General features: G+C 43.5%; 1 protein-coding gene across 1 annotated transcript in view; it reads right to left on the bottom strand.

The window, feature by feature from the left end:
* Positions 1-1,203: 1,203 nt before the first annotated feature.
* Positions 1,204-20,107, bottom strand: part of LOC119372414 (transient receptor potential cation channel subfamily A member 1) — a 41,822-nt gene continuing 22,918 nt past the window's right edge. The window contains exons 2-16 of the mRNA XM_037642890.2: positions 18,541-18,710; positions 16,267-16,351; positions 15,259-15,318; positions 15,084-15,170; positions 14,938-15,008; positions 13,036-13,204; positions 12,667-12,753; positions 11,396-11,571; positions 10,536-10,668; positions 9,646-9,705; positions 8,017-8,220; positions 7,062-7,130; positions 5,970-6,080; positions 3,528-3,661; positions 1,204-1,363 (exon numbers count right to left, since the gene is read on the bottom strand). Of these exons, the coding sequence (XP_037498818.1) occupies positions 1,204-1,363; positions 3,528-3,661; positions 5,970-6,080; positions 7,062-7,130; positions 8,017-8,220; positions 9,646-9,705; positions 10,536-10,668; positions 11,396-11,571; positions 12,667-12,753; positions 13,036-13,204; positions 14,938-15,008; positions 15,084-15,170; positions 15,259-15,318; positions 16,267-16,351; positions 18,541-18,710 (1,776 nt within the window). The remainder of the gene's footprint in view (positions 1,364-3,527; positions 3,662-5,969; positions 6,081-7,061; positions 7,131-8,016; positions 8,221-9,645; positions 9,706-10,535; positions 10,669-11,395; positions 11,572-12,666; positions 12,754-13,035; positions 13,205-14,937; positions 15,009-15,083; positions 15,171-15,258; positions 15,319-16,266; positions 16,352-18,540; positions 18,711-20,107) is intronic.

The raw sequence follows: 20,107 nt of genomic DNA, 5'->3' as shown, positions 1-20,107 counted from the left end.
AGTTATTATATTAATATACTTCCGTTGTTGATGTACTTCTGAACCAAACGACGAGATATACCTACACACCTATTAAATGCGTGTGCAACAATTGCAAAATATGATGGTGAAACATGACGCACGTTTGCACATTGTATGAGTGATGGCGCAGATGATGCAAGGCTTTCCCGAATCAAATGAGGTAATATAATATGGGTGTGTCTGTCCCATGCCGATATAGCCATAAATTTGACGTCATTATGACGTAGTGTAAAACGAAATTGACTTAATTACCGATTGCGCTTCGCCTGGAGTACAACACCCTGGGCATTTACAACCGCAGTTGTTTTTAAGCGAAATGTGCACTGACCTTAACCGAGCTTAGTAGGCGTGGTCCAAGACAGAGGTGAGATGTAATTTATGTCTCACCGCTTTATAAAAGCTAATGCCCCGCGGAAAAACAGTAATAATAATTGCTATGGTTTAACGTCCCAAAACCACGGTACGATTATGAGAAGCGCTGTAGTGGAGGGCTCCGGAAACTTCGACCACCTGGGCTTCTTAGACTTGCACCTAAATCTAAGTACACGGGTATCAAGCGCTTTCGCCTCCATCAGAAAATGCGGTCGCCGGGACCGGGATTCGATCCCGCGACCTTCATGTCAGCAGTCTAGCACCATAACCACTAGACCGCCGCGGCGGTTACGAAATACACTAAGGCTAACACAACGTCTGTAAGCGTTAGCGCAATTATCGTCAGATATTTTCACGTTTTATTAACGGCAGAACCTACGGCACGAAAACAGAAGCCTCTGACGAAAGCCTTAGGGTTTAACTTTATTTTAAGTGGTGGTAAATGTCTAAATAATGTCATATTAATGCATATGAAAATACACTCATACCACTGCGTTCGTGTGTTGTTATCGGATATGTACCATGTGCCCCATAAGATTTGTTATCAGCCCTTCCCCAATTTTCTATTTTATGTGCACCTGATTTGTTCGTATAGGAGCTGATAGTTCGGACGAAAAAGGAAAAATGGGACATGTAATCTCATCAACGACAAAGCCCCTCAACTTGTGTTTCGACAGCCTTGCATCAACGTTGCCCAGAACATCAGTGAGATATGTATTACAATTATGTGATTCCCCGCAAGAGTGACACACACAGAAATATCCGAAGACACACAGATGGCATCGCGTAACGCTATGCGACACTTAAAGCTCATAGGCTGCTCTGCGTCGTCGCACTGAGCGGCCGGTCTTGGATGTTCTCGAAGTGTCCTTCGTCCATGTCGTCGTTTTCCGTTCTGATCTCCATCTTCTGAACGACGAGCCGCATTAGGGATAGCTGCTGCTCCATCGCCCTCGAGATTTCTTTCATCCTGCAGATCAATCAATCAATCAATCAATCAATCAATCAATCAATCAATCAATCAATCAATCAATCAATCAATCAATCAATCAATCAATCAATCAATCAATCAATCAATCAATCCTAATGAATGGATCTATCTATCTATCTATCTATCTATCTATCTATCTATCTATCTATCTATCTATCTATCTATCTATCTATCTATCTATCTATCTATCTATCTATCTATCTATCTATCTATCTATCTATCTATCTATCTATCTATCTATCTATCTATCTATCTATCTATCTATCTATCTATAAATTGGCTGGTACGTACGAAAAAAGGAAAGCGTCACCTGATCATGAAGAATAGATATGTAGATAAGCAACAATGCCACTGAACAGATTTCGCGAAGCGAGTGGTATCTTCCAAAATTATTGATAACAGTGCTTCATATCTAAGTGAAGCACACTCTACACGTTATTAAATGAGAACCATTTCTGAGCGAACCCAAGGCACTTTGGCATTTTCTACCTACGTATCTATCTACCCATCTAGCCGCCTATGACTGGGTGCTCTCGTGATCGCATTTTTAGCTTGGTGCAGACCGAAATTGGCATGGGAGGGTAAGAGGACTTGACGAATATTACTGTCTGGTCACCACAGACCACAGATCCACGTCACGCCACGTCTTGAAACTGCTTTGGAAAAAGATCCTGTGCAGGCGTCATGCCGGTGCAGCGTCAATTGTGGTTGTAGTGCTGGCTATCTTATTTTATAACAAAGCAATAAACATTACATATGTGCCCCTACGATGCAGGCGTCATGTCAGGTTAACGTCTGTGGTTCCACTATTGGCTCCGCTTTGACAGAAGTTTAAAAAACATGACATTTGTATTCCTATGATTCAGCAAGCTTATTTAAGCGTTGCTCAGCCCCGGAAGAATACGCTAACGAAAGTTACGTATGACAGTCACATCATCGCAACGTAAAGTGCACTTCGTTTCGATAATACTGACGTTGTGCTCTAAACTGACTACTGACGTCACGCGAGGCCGTAAGATACCCTTTAAACGCCAGTGTAGTCGACGTGCCTGGTAAAGCCACGATGTGCACACAACTACTACGCTTACAAAAACACGTCAATTCACCTCGTAACGCTTGGCTCAAAGCCAAAAAAATGCAGCATAGACAACTAATCGCCAATTGCTTCTCAAGAAACCGATTCCCACAAGGTGTGGGATCTGCCTAACTTGTTTTGTTTCACCTTACTTTGTTACGCTATGTTATGTTGTGGCTTCACGGGCCTTCATGTCGACATATTCTCTATTTGCCTATCTATATTTCGTGTGGAGATTAGTGCTGCTATGTGACTGTACTTCTTGCTCTTGTGTTCTTTACTTCTTGTGCTATAAATTCAGTCGAGACTGAGTGAAGAATATGATTAGATAAGTTTGCGTTTGAGTGCGATACATCAGCGTGGTTTTTTTGTTCACATCCGAGCCCTTCCCCCTTTTTTTTGCTCTGTGAAAAGGAGTTTCTGGCGCCATCTGAAGGCACCATCACCCCCTAATCGCCATATAATATTTAAAACACACGAAGAAAATGCTGCCCGACAGTCAAGGATAAACCTGATTTGTCCTCCTTAAAAAATTGCAGTGGACAATCTGCGCCATTCGGGCCCCTTCACGACCGGCGCCTCCACGCTGACGATGTGAATATGATAGACATATCTCATCCTTCTCACTTCAGGTTATACACTCTAAGAAAAGATCGAGTAAAAAGGGCGTCTTTTTGTCCCACAACAATAATCGTCATCTGGCTTGCTTGCGTTTCCTTTCTTGAAAACTCGGCGCTGGCTACTTTCCTACCAAGAATGCTATGTCACGCTGATAGCGCGGATGTCGTTCGTGAGCAGAAAGTGCCGGGCGCGCGGCGATAGTGCAAGGAAAGGAAGGCAAAATAAATGACGATTATTGTTGTGGGACAAAAAGACGCCCTTTTTACTCGATCTTTTCTTAGAGTGTAGTTACCTTGACCAGCAAACCATCAAGGGACATGGCTCTCCTAACCATCGCCTAAGCAGGATCCTGAGTTCTAGAGACTATCTATACACTGTATAGATTTCTCTATAGATTTCTATAGACTATCTAGGAAAATCGTCTTGAAAATGATCTCAGACTCATACCTTTGCTTTTGCCTTTTAAGCTCGACGCTTAGCTCTTGAAGTGTGTTGTCTGGAACACCGCCACCACCGGCAAATGCCTTGCTTCGTTTGCTGTTTTCCTTGGGGCTCGCAAACCAGCGTTGTATCGTGTGCCACTGGGAAAGAACGGAGAGACAAAAGAAAGATTATTGCTGTTCTGATGATGACAATGGCGATTCGCTTCCAGTGCACGTGCCCAATGAGAGGGAAGGCAGCAGAACGTAGGCGATAAAACATCTTTAAAGGGACCCCGAAGGAAATTGTTAAGTTGAGCTAGATTGAAAGATTAGGCTTGTGTAATAACCAGTTGACCATTCTTGGCAGGAATAGAGCATTTGTGAGCGAGGAAAAAACGAAATTGAGAAATTGGAGTGGCGCCCCCTGTCATGCGCTCTGGGTACCTCGTGAAATGGCGTCAGATCAACTATTTTGATTATACTGAGCGGCTTACAGATGGAAACTGAATTACTCAATATTTGACGATAAATAAACATGCGTATAGGCCCGAGTTGTTACTACATATGACGGCTGTTGAGCTCTCCGACGCCCGCTGATTCGCTGAAATCGGCATCCGAGATCGTGAAGTCAAGTTCACCATTTGGCGCAGACGATTCAAATTTAGCAGTGGCACCAGAGATTTCGGTGGCCATTTCCGACGCGATAAAATTTATTTATTAGTGAACAGAGAGTGGTGATGCACTGAAACGCAGGTAAATAATCAATCTAACCACACAATGTTTTCCTTTAGTGTCCCTTTAAGCTGAGAGAAGCAGGTAACAAAAAAACAAAACAAAAAAAAAACAAAGTGAAAAGCGAAAATAAAATTACGCAAGAAAGGTGAGCAGCCGTAGTAATTAACAGAAGAGTAAGAAACAGGCATGAACACAAATTACATTAGATTTTTGAAAGATAGTATCTACAGAAAATCGCTTTCTACTAAGCGAATACAGAGCAGAGCAAAAAGAAGAAAAAAAGTAACAGGGCAATTGCTTTGCTGCATTCAAAATAGTCAAACACAACGTCACTTCATGTGACTATAACCTAAAGTAATCACCGCAAATACCGCAATTACTGAAGTATATAACCCTAATCCAATTTTCCAAACTGGAGCTTCGGGTAGCCTCCTCCTTTCGATAGGATAAAGAAAACAAATTAACACTCATCCCTACTACTATGATTGAAGAGGGAAGGTTTTGAAGACTATCAACACAAATTGTATATCGCAACATGAATGACACGTACACTCTGGGTCACAATGTTGGCCCTAGTTTTATACAGGAACTATTATTACTGCTTTCTGATCACTACAGTGCATACTGACATGTTCCATTGGTATAATCTTATCGATATTGCCGTATAATGTTAAGCAACTGCACGTGAAATTCAGCGCGGCGTGCGTGGCCTGGGATCAGCTCACCACGCTGCAGCAAAGCCTAGTGAGTCTGTTCATGGCATTATGAAAGCGGTATCTTTGCATGACTGATGCAGCACTGAGATACGAAGACGTAGAACCAGGAGGCACAGGAAGCAAATGTTCTGAGTAGCCGAACTTTCCATTCTACTGCGGTATCTTTAACCTTCGAAAACCAACACAGTTACTGTAACTGAAATAAAATTGCGGAGAGGATGGAACACAAATAAAAGAAATAGACAGGAGAAGCGCTCGTCCTGTTGCACAGTTATCGTCGCGAGATAAAAGTCACAGTTTCGCCGCAAGGGCGAAGCAATGAATGCGATAGCAAGAAAAGCGGCCCGTGATGGACGCGCTGCGACTACCGTGCGTTTATCACTACCCGGCAGCTACTAGACAGTTTTAATTTCACGTACGTAGGGACTTCTCATACGCAAACGTGAAAAGTACACGTACGTTACGTGCACGACATCCGAAACGCTTTCAGCTACACGCACGCGACGCGCGGTGAGAGCTACCACGTAACTCGATCTGCTGAGAATCATGAACACTGCGGTAATTTGTTCGAGCGCCCGCGCGAGCAGACAGCGGAAGGGCAAGATTCTCGCTGCGCAAATATAAGAAGCGAGAGAGCTGGCCGACGCCTTTAAGTGCGCCCGCGCGCTCCTAGCGCCATCTCGCTGGTAATGAAGAAACGCTTATAAGCGCCTCCGTCTCGGAGGACTGCAAAAAGTGAAGGGTGTGTATATAAGGCTCGCCGTTAGCTGACATAGGTATGTACGCTTTGTGGAGTAGTGCTTAGCGCACCGCGCTGCGAATTGAGAGGTCGCTGGTTCGATTCCGCGCTTCAGAAGCATTTTTCTGATTTATTTTTCTTTGGGATATTGATGTATATATACATACTTATACATATACGCAGCATGACGGCGGCGACGGCGACGGCGACGGCAAAAATCAGCCGAGACTGTCCATATAATTGCTATCGCAATAAAAATGCGACGTTCATCACTTACGACGTAAGACGAGGAGCCCTTTTGATTGGGGTACACGTAGACTTCAGTCTTGTCAACCATAGTCAAGATACGCCGAGGCAGCTTGCGCTCCAGGTCGGTGTGCAGCTCCACCTGCAGATAAAGGTTATCATATTTTCACCAATTTCAACACCAAAGGCTGCTCACATTTCCAAACTTAAAAGTAAGCATCATAACTCTTAAGGACGCAAGAATGCTATGTTAAGTGGACCCGAAATATTGTCGAAATTATTGTGCTACGCTAGGATAAAAAAAAAAAACAAGAAAAGGGGGGGGGATTGGAGAGAGAGAGAATAATGGGAAGCGGGTTTCGTGCTCTAGATGTACCCGCATTACACAGGTAGATACAATAAGCTAGCAGTCGTCGCTTCACATTAAGTCTTTGAGACGGTGTGCGGTTAGTTAACAGGTATTGCTGCAGGTATCACACATAAAGCATGGCGTATTTATAAGTGGCCAATGTGACGTTGACTTGTCATTTTTTGGGACGAACTTGACAAGTGAGGAAAAGTGAGTGACGAAGAATGAACGTGCCAGCGTTTTTTTTTAGCTCTTTATTGAAGCAATTCATCCACTATAGAGGACGTTGCATACTCTCATCTATTCCTTTTTTTATCATGGTGATACATTTGTCACTATGATAGCACATAAACGAATGCATCCAGAAATGATAGTTTCATACAACTTGTCAACATTGCAGAAGGAGGAACAGGTAATGTGAATATGCCTGCTTTGACGTGTTACGCTATGAAATTGCTTGCATCAGCTGGATATTTGTAATACGAAAAATAATAATATCTGGGGTTTTGCGCAATAAAACCACGATATGATTATGAGGCATGTCTTAGTGGAGGGATCCGGAAACTTCGACCACATGGGGTTGTTTTACGTGCACCTAAATAGAAGTGCACGGGCCTCTAGCATTTCACCTACATCGAAATGCGATCGCCGCGGCCGGGTTCGAAACCGCGACTCATTTGTAACATGAGGGTCGATAGTAACGGGAGAATATCTGAAAGGAAGGTGTATGCCCGGCGGGGCGCCTATTGACCACTAGTATCATGTGCCACTAACCTGCATTGTGAGCCTTTTGAGTTGTGCGTTGCGGCGGACGGTTTCGATGTCGCCGACGGCCAAGCCGATCTGGGAAACAACGAATGCCTTTATGATGAGAAGTTGTTGTCACAGTTGCCGTTTCTCACACTGGTAACATAGCAATGTAACTAAGCAGCATAACAATAATAGGTCACTTTGGAACAGGTAAAGCACACACTCGGAGCCCCAAACACCGCAGCAAGGAATATGGCACATCTTTAATTTTGCGAATTATTATTGATGAAAGAAATTGCCCATTGCACTATCATAATATATTCTGTTAACTCTTTAGGGCGGTTATTCTGACAAGAAATTGAATGATACGGCAAAGAAATGTAAGGAAGTTAGCACGAATAAATATTTGTTTACTACCCTTCACTGAATGGTGGAAATGGAACTTGGAAAAATAAGAGAGAGAGTGAGCAAGGGATAGAAATATAGCGTATGCGTACAGTGACTGCTGTTCACAGCAAATGATTAAATCTTGTTAGCAATATACATTCGTTCATGCAGGGTTGTTTTTCGTAAGAACTGCAGTAACACATTCATAGCCCTTTATTGTGACTAATATAAGTTGATAGGGGCCACCCTTGAGAATGGTTGCTGTTAGTCCCGATCAGGCGGCAATACTTCCCTCTCGCTTTTGGGGTCGTTGTACCTGACCTTATTTCCCTTAGTTCACTCCCACACTTCTCACATGGCGTTTATCCCGCACTGCGCGGTGCCATTTTTAATGGTAAATGAAACGTCAATCTGCTCTGTGCTCTCAAGTTGTCAACATGCGCATTTGTCGCCTCTGATAAACCCAGCAACCAACGAGTTGGACATTCTGAAATGAGTTCTGAGAATGGTGTGACATCAATGCGCGCAACAGCAGGGGCGAGTGTGCGTCTCTGAATGCTCTACCTAACAGAAAAATAAAAGGAGTTCTTACGAGCAGGTTCATGAGTAGGATAGGCATGAGCACGATGAAGACCACGAGAAACCAGGTGGCGGCCACGATCTGGTACCAGGCCGAGGACTCCAGGGCGCGCATGGGCCGAAGGTAGGTGCCCAGGAAGTCCAGCTCCCCGAGCATCATGGTGCCTACGCGCACCAGCGATATCACCGGGTTGTGGAAACCCTTGTCGCTCATGTTCTGCGCGTAGAAAGGAACACCGAGTTAAAGGGGCGCCTTGATGATATCTGTTCAAAGTGCGGAGAAGGAAAGGTAGAATGTTTTGATCCTTGCCAGAACACTGCTTTTATGCAGCAGGAAAGTTACCAGGAAAATGAAAGTATTAGGGGTTCTTTGGTGAAATAACGTGGACTGCTTGAGGCGTATTACGGATGGATGGATGGGGTTGATAGATTGACGGCGCTGTACCGTTTTGATCGGCCTGTGGCTCATGCCGCCTAGTCGCAACTCTTAACGAAGTACAAACTCTATGTAGTGAAAGACTAAATTTCACTCGTGCCTTGATTTTAACCACCAGTCGGATAACCACCTCTTGGTTGTTTTCTACCTGTTTAATGTCTATTTTGCCTTCACTGTCCCTACACCCCAATGCTTTGAAAACTTCAGCCCCATGGCCTTAGATTGTAGGGTGAAGCCCTTTGCAGGAAAGTATCATCTGTTCAGTCGTTTTCTCCTCCTATCCACACGCACCGCATACTGTGTCTATCCCTTCGTACGTGGATCGCGTCTTAGTCCGCAATACTCCCGTCCTCGCTTCAAACAACAGAGAGCTAAGCCGAGCGTGATTGTAGAACTTTTATTTGGCAATCTTCCGCTTAAAAGTTCTGTATGTTTCAAGTGCTGATTTCGTAAGCACCGCTATTTTCCTATTTAATTCTGAATTCTGATGGCGCGCCATCTGTCAGTAACACTATCAAACGGCGAAGTAGCACCCTAATTGTTGCAGCAGGAGACGCATATGCACGTGTGCTGTCAAGCTTCCGGTTTGCACAAGTGCTTGAGGAAAACGCGCTACCTTGCGCGCGGGAAGCTCTAAAGGAATCGTTAAGGAATTAAAAAATGCACACTGTCGGCGCATGCTCCCGGGGCATAAATGTTGCAATATTGTGCTTCTGTACTTGCCACTGCTACGTTCAAAACCCATGAGAACTTTTTTTTACGACGGCGTTAATAGAGATGACCAATATGTGGAAGGGTGAAATCTTCTGCTGTTAGGGTGCTTGCCACAGCGTGGCATAATTACGCAATCTTCATCATCCTGGCATACATTTCTTTGCTCTCGTCTTTTCCTATTCACATCTTTGTTTACTTTGCATTTACTTATTTTTACAATTCATATTTAGCTATTTTTTCACGTTACGGGGCCCTGCTATCATGAATAGGCGAATCAGACACGCTTTGCCCACTTATATATACGTAACTTCAGTATTGCGTACAAGAAGTGTTTTGGTAAGGGTCAAAACAATGCTTGAACGTGCTTCTGATAGCAGTGCCACTGCATCTCCTAGTGCAGCTGCTTTATTGATAATCATCAGAAAATATCACTTAGTGCCTAAACTCGTCTACGTCTAAAGTCAAGCGTTCACAAACTACGCGCGTGCTCACCATTGATCGCATTGTGATGTTTCCTGTGAAGGGGTCAACGACCGGCGTTTTCACATTCATCTGTGGAAATGTAAAAGAAAGATTTCCGGCTGCAAAATTCTACAACTGCAAGTTTGCGCACAAGCCGCAAACTTGCAGCTGATACATTCTGAGTGATATGAACCAACAAGAACCGACCACAAACACAGGTGCTTGCTAGGATTTATCAATGGAAAATCGTAGAACAGCGTTTGTCGCTGGAGTCGACGTTTCAAACAAGTGTACTTGTCAGGGCAGCAGTCTTCCTTATCAGTGTTGTTACTGACGTAGACAAGTACTTTGCAAAAACGTTGGCTGCAGCGACATTTTCTCATTTCCTGTTCAGTTTTCTCTTCACTTCAAACCTTTATTTGGCCCTGCACATGACGACGTTTCGGCACTTCCTGCAGCTCTTCCGGTTGCCAAACCGTACTGAAACGTTCCGCGTGCCATTCCTACAACTTAATATGTTTCTGTAAAATTCTTACGTAAATATATGGCAATACTATGTAAAACAAATGTACTTTCTATGGATTCCGTACAAAAACATACGAAATTATTGTAACTATATGCTAAACGTTTCAGTAGGGAAGCTATAACAGTAGACATAAGGTACTCTGAAGCATATCAGTAAGATGACAAGAGTATGAAGTTGGGCATGTTGGTAATGCATAACTGACCAGTGTGAAATTTTGCGCTACGTGATAAGTTATGTCATTAAGTACTTTTGCACGGGTTTTGAGGCCCGGTAGTTTTAGTTAGCTCAAAAAACTAAGTGTTAGAATTGCCACGTCCATAGTTCTGTCAATATTTCGCAGCAGTTGACTTTGATCGATTGTCAAGGAGCAAGAGTTTCGAGCGTGGATACTCACGTCAATTTTGGCGAGGAGAATATGGAAGCTCAGGCCGAAGGCAATAATGAGAACGGAGAAGACGAACATGACTTTTAGTAATGTGGACAAAATTTCTAGGAACATGACAACGTAGAGGCCGATCCGGTTGAACCTGAAAAAAACAAAAACAAAACAGAGGCGCAGAAGTTACGACAACCCCAATTTGAGAAACGATAACATCAGTTAAGCAGAGTAATTGTGCTTGTTTTTGTTTTTTGTACAGGAAACTCTCTGTGCATAATGAAAAAAGAAGGAAGATCTTCGCATGCATTTAGCACTCACTTTTCAATGCGATTTTTGTTGTGTAAGTTGTATTGCGAATGAGCTGAGAAATGATCAGATTTAACAGGAGATAGAGGCCCAAGTTTTAGGGCGTATCAAATTTACGATTCGTAATATTGTGCTTTCTTAAAGCTCTAGTAGAATTGAACACATCGTAGCGTCGATATTTTCGAAACATCTATAGGGCTAATTTATGGCTAAATTTATTTGCGTAAAATTTTTCTTCGAGATCAAAAAAAAGTGGGAGGAGGGAGGGGGTGTCACCATTTCATGGCGTCGGTTACACTTTTTACATAATTAATTAAAAGAATGAATAGCAAAAAAGAATTTCGGTCCGGTGACTAAGAAAGGCGTTACCCGATCGTTCTCGCTGTGACAATGCTCACTTATCTAGAGCATACGTGTACTAGACACACGATGTAGTTTCGACTTAGTGGCGATCACTCGGTATGTAACGTAAGTCTGACCATATCAGCCACATTTCATGAAGGAGAGCTCAATCATAATGACCATCGTTTTTCTGAAAGGACAGAAATGCATAAAGAGAGTGTTCTCACCTTTGCAAATAGAGCAGATAGTTGAACCACGCTAAGAAGACGGCCAACGCCGCCATGATGTACTGGTTGCTTCGATCCACCACGGTTGTCGAAAGGTGGCCGGCAGCCATCAAGCCACCAGAAATGTAGAGCGTCCATTCCAAGACATTCATGATGTCTAAGAAATACTTGGCTCGCTGAAAAACGAAAAAGGCAACAGATGCGATCGAGCCTGAAACAGACTCTAAATATCTCACCTGAGAATCGCTATCCAGTAACTACTATTTCCAAAGAGTATGGATAATGACGCAATTATCTTTATTACATGTAATGGTAACAAAAATGATGATGCAGACGTTATTTGAAACTCTATTAACGTTCGTGGTAGTATTTCAGGCTGTAAATAACTTCTATTGGCAGCCTAGCAGCGGGCAAAGGTAGCAATACCAGTTGGACAATAAAGTTTATTGAACTCAACTCAACATAGTCCATCATTTTATGATGTAATACGTGCGGCGTTTTAAAGTGCATTACGTATCTGCTGCCGACACATGTCCATACGAAGGTATAAGGATGAAGTGTTAGGTCTTTATAAGGAAGTGGTTACATTTCTTTCTCGAATTGACTACGGCGCATTTCTGACAGAGAGTAATTTTAGCAAGCGGGAAAAATACGAATAAAAAGTCCATTTATTCGGTCGCAGGTTTTGTACTAACGCAATTTAATTTGATAATTCCAAGTTTCGAGTTGCGTTCTTGAATCTTGCCGTCAAGCGCTCAGAGATGGCGACCGATTGAAGATGCATTCGTAAAAGTTACACAACATAGGCTTTGTAGTCATTATGCAGCTCTCTGAGTTTTATGGATGGTACGCAACAGCATGCAGAAACACATTATGTAAACCTCTACCAATGTGTTGGTACATCAAACCCATGTAAGTAAACTGCATTATTGTACTTTCGTAAGACTTTGTATAATTGTATTTTGCCTCGCCTTTTTTTGTTTTGAGTAACACAATGTGTTATACTTTGTTGAAGCATATTTAGGAATGGCAGTGATTATTAAGCAGTGCAGTCGGTATTTTCATGAGACAGGGAACATTACAGAACGCTGCATTCTAGAAGAGTGTTGTGAGTGCAGGCCAGATAGTGATTCATGACTAAGAAAGCTAACTGCAAAAGCACACAGGGAAAAGAAAGAGATAACACAAAGCAGTGACGTATGCCAAGCTGTATTCTATATGGCAACCAAGTCGCCAATAGTAACACTCCGAGAAAAAAAGATGACGCTTACCTGTTGATACATTTGGTAAAACTCCTTCACGATGTTCAGCCCGACAAATGCCAGGACAATCACAGATGTCAGAGCGACCATGGTGGCCTGGGTGTCGTGCGAAATCAAAGCACATTTGTAGAAATCACTTTTTACACCATCTAAAAGGCCGACAGGGGTCGCTAAATGCGTAATGGGCAAAGCGCGCTCTTTATCGTTTGCCAGTCGCATTCTTGAACTAGTGTCAAGTGAATCAGCTGCTGGCGTAATGAAATGTGCCGAAAGGATTGAAAACGCCAGGGGAGGAAAACGTGCTCGTTCTTGGTATTTTCAGAGGTTGTTTAGGGGTCCATCAAGATTTAGTGGCGACAAACACGTAGATGCACTTACGGTCGATGGATAGGCAAAAGCAGTGGCGAGCTGTTCTGACGTGACTTGCGTGAAATTCTCTCTGTCCGTCTTCTCAGCCATCAGCTGAACAGCGTTCGTCGTTAAGAAAGCCAAAAACACGGTGTACACGGCAAGGTTCAACATATGAAAATACATTCCGTACGAGTTCCTGAAAGGCCAAAAAACAATTGATCAATGGTGAGAGCAGAAGAACACGTGAAGTGCGTGATATAATTAGGTGCGTTAAAATGGCGATTGATAACTAGGCAATAGAAGCGGTAATTCGTGTCGTTGAATGGTATCGACGATATTGAATGGTAACGACGCCTACACAAAACTGCCACACTTCACTGCACAACACGCTGCCACCGCGAATGAGTTGGCTTTGTTGCTGAACAGATCTGTTTGATGTGAAGCACGCTTCACAGGCAAGTATATGCAAGGTGCGAATGGAAGTGGTTCATTTTCAAGAAAGGAAGATCTCCTGTTAAGTGGCACGAACAACGAGTGACGCTCGCGTTTCTCTTCCAAGCACTTCCGCTAGAGCACTTACTTCCGGTTTTCGGATTATTCGGAAAAAAGTCTTGTAAAAAATGGAAATCGACGGTTCTGGTTCAGGTTAAGTCATATCGGATACATATCATATTTGAGCATATGCATACTTACGAACCAAATAACTGTCAGGAAAATAATGAAAATAATTGAAGCAGTTCTTTGAAAGAGCAGACAGTTTTCCTGTAAGCAACTGGGATTGCTGCGGCGCCTGGCGGAACAAGTCTCAACGGTTCTGGTTCAGCTCTTCTTTCTACACGCTCTTCTTTCTACGCTCTTCTTTTCACGCTCTTCTTTTCACGCTCTTCTACGCTCTTCTTCTACGCTCTGCGCTCTTCTTCTACGCTCTTCTTCTACGCTCTTCTTCTTCTACGCTCTTCTTTTCACGCTCTTCTTTCTACACGGCCTCTGAGGTCCGATTCGGCAATGCGACGAAACACAATGTTAACACATTTGCCCAGCCATAGACTGTTTGTAATGAACCTGGAAACTGGTTAAGCAATTGGTATGTATTTGGATGAGGACTCGGTATTACATATATTATTAGCAAGGATTGGAGCTGAAGGAGCCGGCTAGAATTTCCTATTCTTAAAGGACCCTTGACACCAAATTTGGAAACCCGAGACGCTTGTGTTGTTTGATAGTTCTGCATGCGTGGACACTTCTGACCGATTATGAATGATGAACGTTGCCTTTACAATATTTTAACTTTGTTTTATTGCAAGCGTGAATGCTCATCTGAGTTCTCAGCACCTCGCGACATCGCCACTAGTATGACGGAGACAGAGGCCCCGTGTGACGTTTCACGTGTAAAACGAGTGTTGTCGACGTCAGAGAATACCTGCGGGACGCGCACAATACCCCGACTGGCACCCGGCGAGGTATATTGTTCGTCACCCATCTCGCTCTGTCGTCGGGCAGCTCTCAACATAGTTCTGGCTCCTTCGACCAGGAATCCTTTTTTTTTCTTCTGGGTAAGGGGGAGAGGGATGGGGGACACGTACTTAACAATACCGAAGCACCCGCATCGTTTAATTTTTTACCGCGCGCGGGGCCCCGATTTTAAAACTGCGATTTCAACGACACCAAAGCTTGCGTGCACGTGATCTTAGGCGCGCCCCCGCTGTGGGGCGCTAGTTTCTTATGGTATTTAGGCGGGCGTTTCGAACTGACGAAAAACTGTTCTCAATTAACGACGCTAGCAATAATGATACGATGCGTTCCAGCATTTACGATTCAATTTCGAGATTACCAGACACAAAGCTACAAATTACAGTATAAAAGACGCAGACAAAACTTTCTCTGTCAGGGGTCCTTTAAATTGTAGTGATGATTATGACGGATACTCACCATTTTGTCTCTAAGTACTTGACACAGAGAGGGTGAGAGAGGAGTTCTTCACGCCCGTATCTAACCATAATCTGTTTTTAAAGAAAAGTGAGGAGAAAATAGATTATTAGATAAAACGTTCGATGACAAGCCACGCGTCTACTCACGTTCATCACAGGTAGTGGTTGATCAGTTTCAGGTACGATATCTCCAACTCCCTCCGTATTCTGAAGGGCTTGAAAGCTATGCTTTACCTGGAAGAACAGGCCATCTTATATCGCGACACTTCCTGCAAACAACAGGATAAAGGTAACGGTGTGAAAATAAGGAAATTGCACTTGCATAATAGGAAGTGGAATCGTGACTGTATTTGGATTTCGTTATCCCGCGGTCCAAAACAGCCTGCAATGTTCAAAAAGTCGTGTTAGTTCAGCACTCTCAAGGCTACACTAACATTAGGGAAATAAATTCTGGAAGTTCCTTATAGACCAAAGACCCCATTCAGAGTGCTACTTTAACTATCTCCCTGGTCAAAGTCTATAACGGAAATCTGTGGTCGTAGAAAATGTGTTCTACGGAAGTCCACGAGGTGTAGCAACGTTGATGAAAGGAAAAAAAAATACCCATAAGTTCATACCTCATTGCTACGAGGAAATCAATACGAATTTATCAGAAGTAAAGCTTCCTGGTTAAAGAAAAGTTAATCCCCTCTGTGACTTGAACCTGAGGCCAACGCCGCCTGGTCAGCTCAGATCTTAGAGCGACCTTGCCTGATAGGCGTTGATCCCTTGTTCACATCCCCGACGAGGAGAAATGTTTTATCATCGAAAACGCTTTCGTTCTGATATACTTGTATGAATTTTCTTGTTGCATTTCGCTGCGAACGCGTGGATTACAATTTTTAACTTCATGTAATTTTAAGTAACACCTGCTGGTCCAGAAATCGCAGAATATGAGTCATGTTGAAACAGTCACAGTAATTGAAGAGTCGTTAAATTCTAAGGTGATAGTCTGGGGATTTCGACGAGCAAATAAAATTCACCCAATTAAACGTTGTGAACTAACATGAATAGAATGTTCTCGTCGTTTTCAGTGGTTATTCCTGGGATAATATTTTTGTCTATTCAACAGCTGTACAAAATTAAACGTGTTTTTCTCCCGAATAGAAGAAATATTTGAACTATCGCGAAGTTGTCTTTAGAGATTGACAAAAGTCCCGTAACCTTCCCATTTGAAAGCATTGGGTATCCTCCAGGCACAGCTTGTTGGTCACCAGTTGTGAAATAATGCGTTGAAAGACTCGTTATACAAAAGTTGCAGGCTTTTTAGAACCTTTAAAAATTTGCTCACCATCATGACTTCCGGCATGACTGCCGTAAGTCCTTCCACTAGGCATGTGTACCGCTTTGTTCGACAGCTCATTACTTCTTCGCTCCTGTATAAAAAGAGAGGAAAGATGAACATGGCGGTAGATATTAAGTGGAAAGGTGCTTGGAGACTAGTACACTACTCTTGTCCCAAACATCTTATGACCCGATAACGCACAATCAGTTATTAAGGCCTTGGATGAAAGCCTTCGATGCTTCATAAAGCACGAACATTCACCGTTGGCGGCGTCAGCCCTAGTGATGCGAAAAAAAATCATTGTCATCACGACGCCACATATCACTAAGGAAGAAGAAATAGTACATAAGGAAAGGTAGGGAGGTTAAGCAGTTTAGGAAAGCCGGTTTGCTACCCTGCACATGAGAACAGGGTGAGGGAAATTTAAAGATGGAGAGGAAAGAGAGAGAGAGAGAGAAAGACAGTACATAACGCAGCACAAACACAGTCAGTCATAGGCCACCACTCTTGCGTGGTACGCGACATTACGGTCACAGCCGCTTGTCCAAGTTCGTTTCTCTTAAAAACCTCAGAAGTGCCTTCATCGCCTTCAGCTGCGATGTCTTCCGTCGACGCTCAGGTCTCTCCTCAAATGCACGCACTAATCTTTCGCTTTTTACATATCACCGAAATTTGTGACGTCATTATGACATCACCATGACGCCACTGTGACGTCAAATAAGGTGACTTTACATGATGACGTAATCACATGACATCGTCGCGTTGTCAAAGGTGGGCCCATCACGGAGGCAGTGCGAAACCAGGTGAGGTGCAGAAACCTTGCAACGCCTCTGATCCTAGAGGCCGCGGAAAACCACGTTAGGTGCAGAAATGTCCCGGAAGGGGGCGGGGAAAGATCAATACATCTAGAGTCACTGTATATGCTACCTTTAGGTAGCAGAGTAGCGCATAGGTCCGGCTAGCAACCACAGCTATGCGGTAAAGTCGCACTTCGTTTTTGCAGGCGACATGCCTACTGTGTCGCCGATTAACCTGTCTGGCGTGTCGAAGACCGGCGATAAACATTGGCTGTCGATGGCTAGTGTTAATTCAGTTCGCTGCAGCGGCGGTGTCGAGAAATAAAAAAAGTGGCCCAAGCGGCAGCTTCTCCGCAATGCATGGTTGCTAGCGGCGTTGGAAGACAGATGCGCAACTCTGCTACCTAAAGGTAGCATATACAGTAACTCTAAATACATCGAATGAAGAATGAAGGTGAATGCATAGGGGACCCTGTGAGTTTTTTATTCTGTTCAGTTCAGCAAACTACAGGTTAACACTTTAGAGAGATTTAGAGGTTAACTTTAGAGGTTAACACTCTTTATTGGAAAAACAGAGATTTTTGCCAGCGTCAGTACATAACCGCTGGCATGCTACTCTGTGTAGGGATGGGGAAGGGGATTGACAGACTAAAGAAGAGAGGGATGGGAATAATAATAAAAAGAAAGAATATAAAAAAAGGTGAAATGCGCATGTGAACCTGATAGAAATATTTACAACGAGTGTGTCAGGTAAGTGAAGCCTTTGGTGTATGAAATAATCATGCAATCATTAAAGCTTTCCTACTAGGCCAATGTTTGAGAAGTAATTAAACAGGGACTGTAAAACCCGTCGCTGTTTAGAAGGGCCGGGCACTGGGCCTAATATGTTGGGCAACGTTAATTGATCGTGACAAATCATGTCCATTTGTCTCTCAAACAATGCTCTGTCATCGCGGTACGCGGAGCAGTCCAGTAATATGTGCTCTACTGTCTCTATGCTGCCACAGTTATCACAGCAGGGGCTAGTGGTGCGCCCTATGAGGTACAAATAACTGTTCGTGTATGCCACGTTCAGTCGAAGACGATGGTACAGTGTCTCAAGTTGGCGAGGAAGTGTTGGGGAAATTTTCGCTCTCACTTCTGGTTCAATGCAACGCAGACAGTTATCTTGTTGGAGCGGCAGATTCCAGAGGCGGTCATTTTCTTGATAGGCATATTTTTTTGTGATGTTCGAGGCGTCGACTTTACTGCCTTATAGCGTCTGTACATATATTGCACTGAAGCATTCAGCTACGCTCTGGAGCACTCTCACTCTATGGCACTCTGTAGTGCTCGTCGTGTCCCTCTTTCTATAATTCTTTCTGAGAGACTGTATCAAGCAACGACTCTATAGCCCAGTCGACACAACGTTCTGAGTCCCATGAGAAAGAATGAGACAGAAAATGATGTAGAATCCTGTTTACCATAAATAAAAAAAGCATACCTGGACGGATGCGTGACCATCACCATGGCAACCTCGCTGTGCTTGTAGTGAAGCGCGTAGTCTATGGGCGTGAAGTCCTGCTCGTTGTGCGAGATTTTGCAGCTGAGGCTGAGCAGAAGGGACGCCGTGTTTGCCTTGTTGTGCATGGCGGCTAGGTGCAAGGCTGTGTTCTGTGTAGAAGAAGAGGAGAAGAGGAACAACGAATTAGAAAGAAAAAAAAAAGGCACTCGATATTTTAGGGAGAAGAAACCAAGGGGCTTGAGCATCACAACGTGAACGCAGAAAAACATGGACAGGGCGTCGAACAGGAGCTTCACTTGCTGGACTCAGAGTGAACTTTCTGATTAGCGAATACACTAGGCCAATGGTTATCACGGATAAATCCCAAAGCAACGAAAATGCTTCACCGTTTTTTTAAAAAACTAATATTTGTGGTGAGTATTGGGCAAAATACATCGAAAGTGTGCATCGTGCTTGTACATGTGCTGTGTCAGAACGAGAACTTTTGAACTCGCCAAATGCAGGACTGTATATGTGCATACATAATTTTTCTTTCATAATTTTTTGTTCTAACAAAGAAAAGGGTAAGCTTCGCCAAGGAATGGCGACAACAGCTTCATTCATTTTAACAGCGGAACAGTTTGAGCTTTGCTGACCCCCGGTACTCCTCGACAAGAAACTACCATCATTATTAGCTGCGCGCGCTCTCTTCGTTCTCTTCTGCTTCGCTCCCCGAACACATGCGCCCAGTGCGCTCTCTCCTGCTGCGCCGATCTGTCCGGCGTGGGATGCAATAACTCGGATTGACGAGAGAACGAGTACAGAGAGAGAGAGAGAGAAAGAGATAGAAAGACAAAGAGAGAGAAATAAAGAGAAGAAAGAGAGAAAAAAGATACAAAGACATAGAAAGAAATATACAAAGAGGAAGAGATAGAAAGAGAGCAAGAAACAGAGACAGAAAGAAATAGAGATAGAAAGAAAGAGGAAGTGAGAAATAGAGATAGAGAAAAAAATGGAAGAAAGAGAAATAAAGATAGAAAGATCGACAGCCCGGTTTACTGTACTCCTGAAATAGAGAGTGAAAGAAACAAATCGAACGAAACAGAGACTGAAAAAACAGAGAGAAAGAGAAATAAAGAGAGGAAGGAAAAAAAGAGAAAATTAAAGAGAAACAAGCAAGACCGTCCAGCTTCGCTGTTGGTTCCAGCCTCGCGCCACTAGTGCAAGCCGCGCTAATTTTTGTTTTATTTCAATAAAAAAAAATCACTGGGTATGCACTTGTCGGCTATCTTAAGCGGGTCGAGTATCCCAGGCGCGCAAGGAAACAATCAGCATTCATAAGCGATTTTTATGCAATAATCAAACAATTTACCTGTGATGCCATTTTTCCCGCAACAGAGAATGCTCGCGCCACCGCGCTTTCTTTACGTTGTTTCAGACCCTCGACACGCACTACGATCCTCCGTAATTAAAAACTTCGGTCCGATTAACGCGCGAAATTGAATTGCTCTGATCTCGTAAACCAACGTTCAGTGCACGCATTGGCTCAAAAGGGTGATTTAATTAA

Source organism: Rhipicephalus sanguineus, chromosome 10 (genome assembly GCF_013339695.2).
Source record: "Rhipicephalus sanguineus isolate Rsan-2018 chromosome 10, BIME_Rsan_1.4, whole genome shotgun sequence".
NCBI classification, from domain to species: Eukaryota; Metazoa; Arthropoda; class Arachnida; order Ixodida; family Ixodidae; genus Rhipicephalus; species Rhipicephalus sanguineus.
The sequence above is the reverse complement of the archived record's forward strand: the minus strand, read 5'-3'. Positions and strand labels throughout refer to the sequence as shown.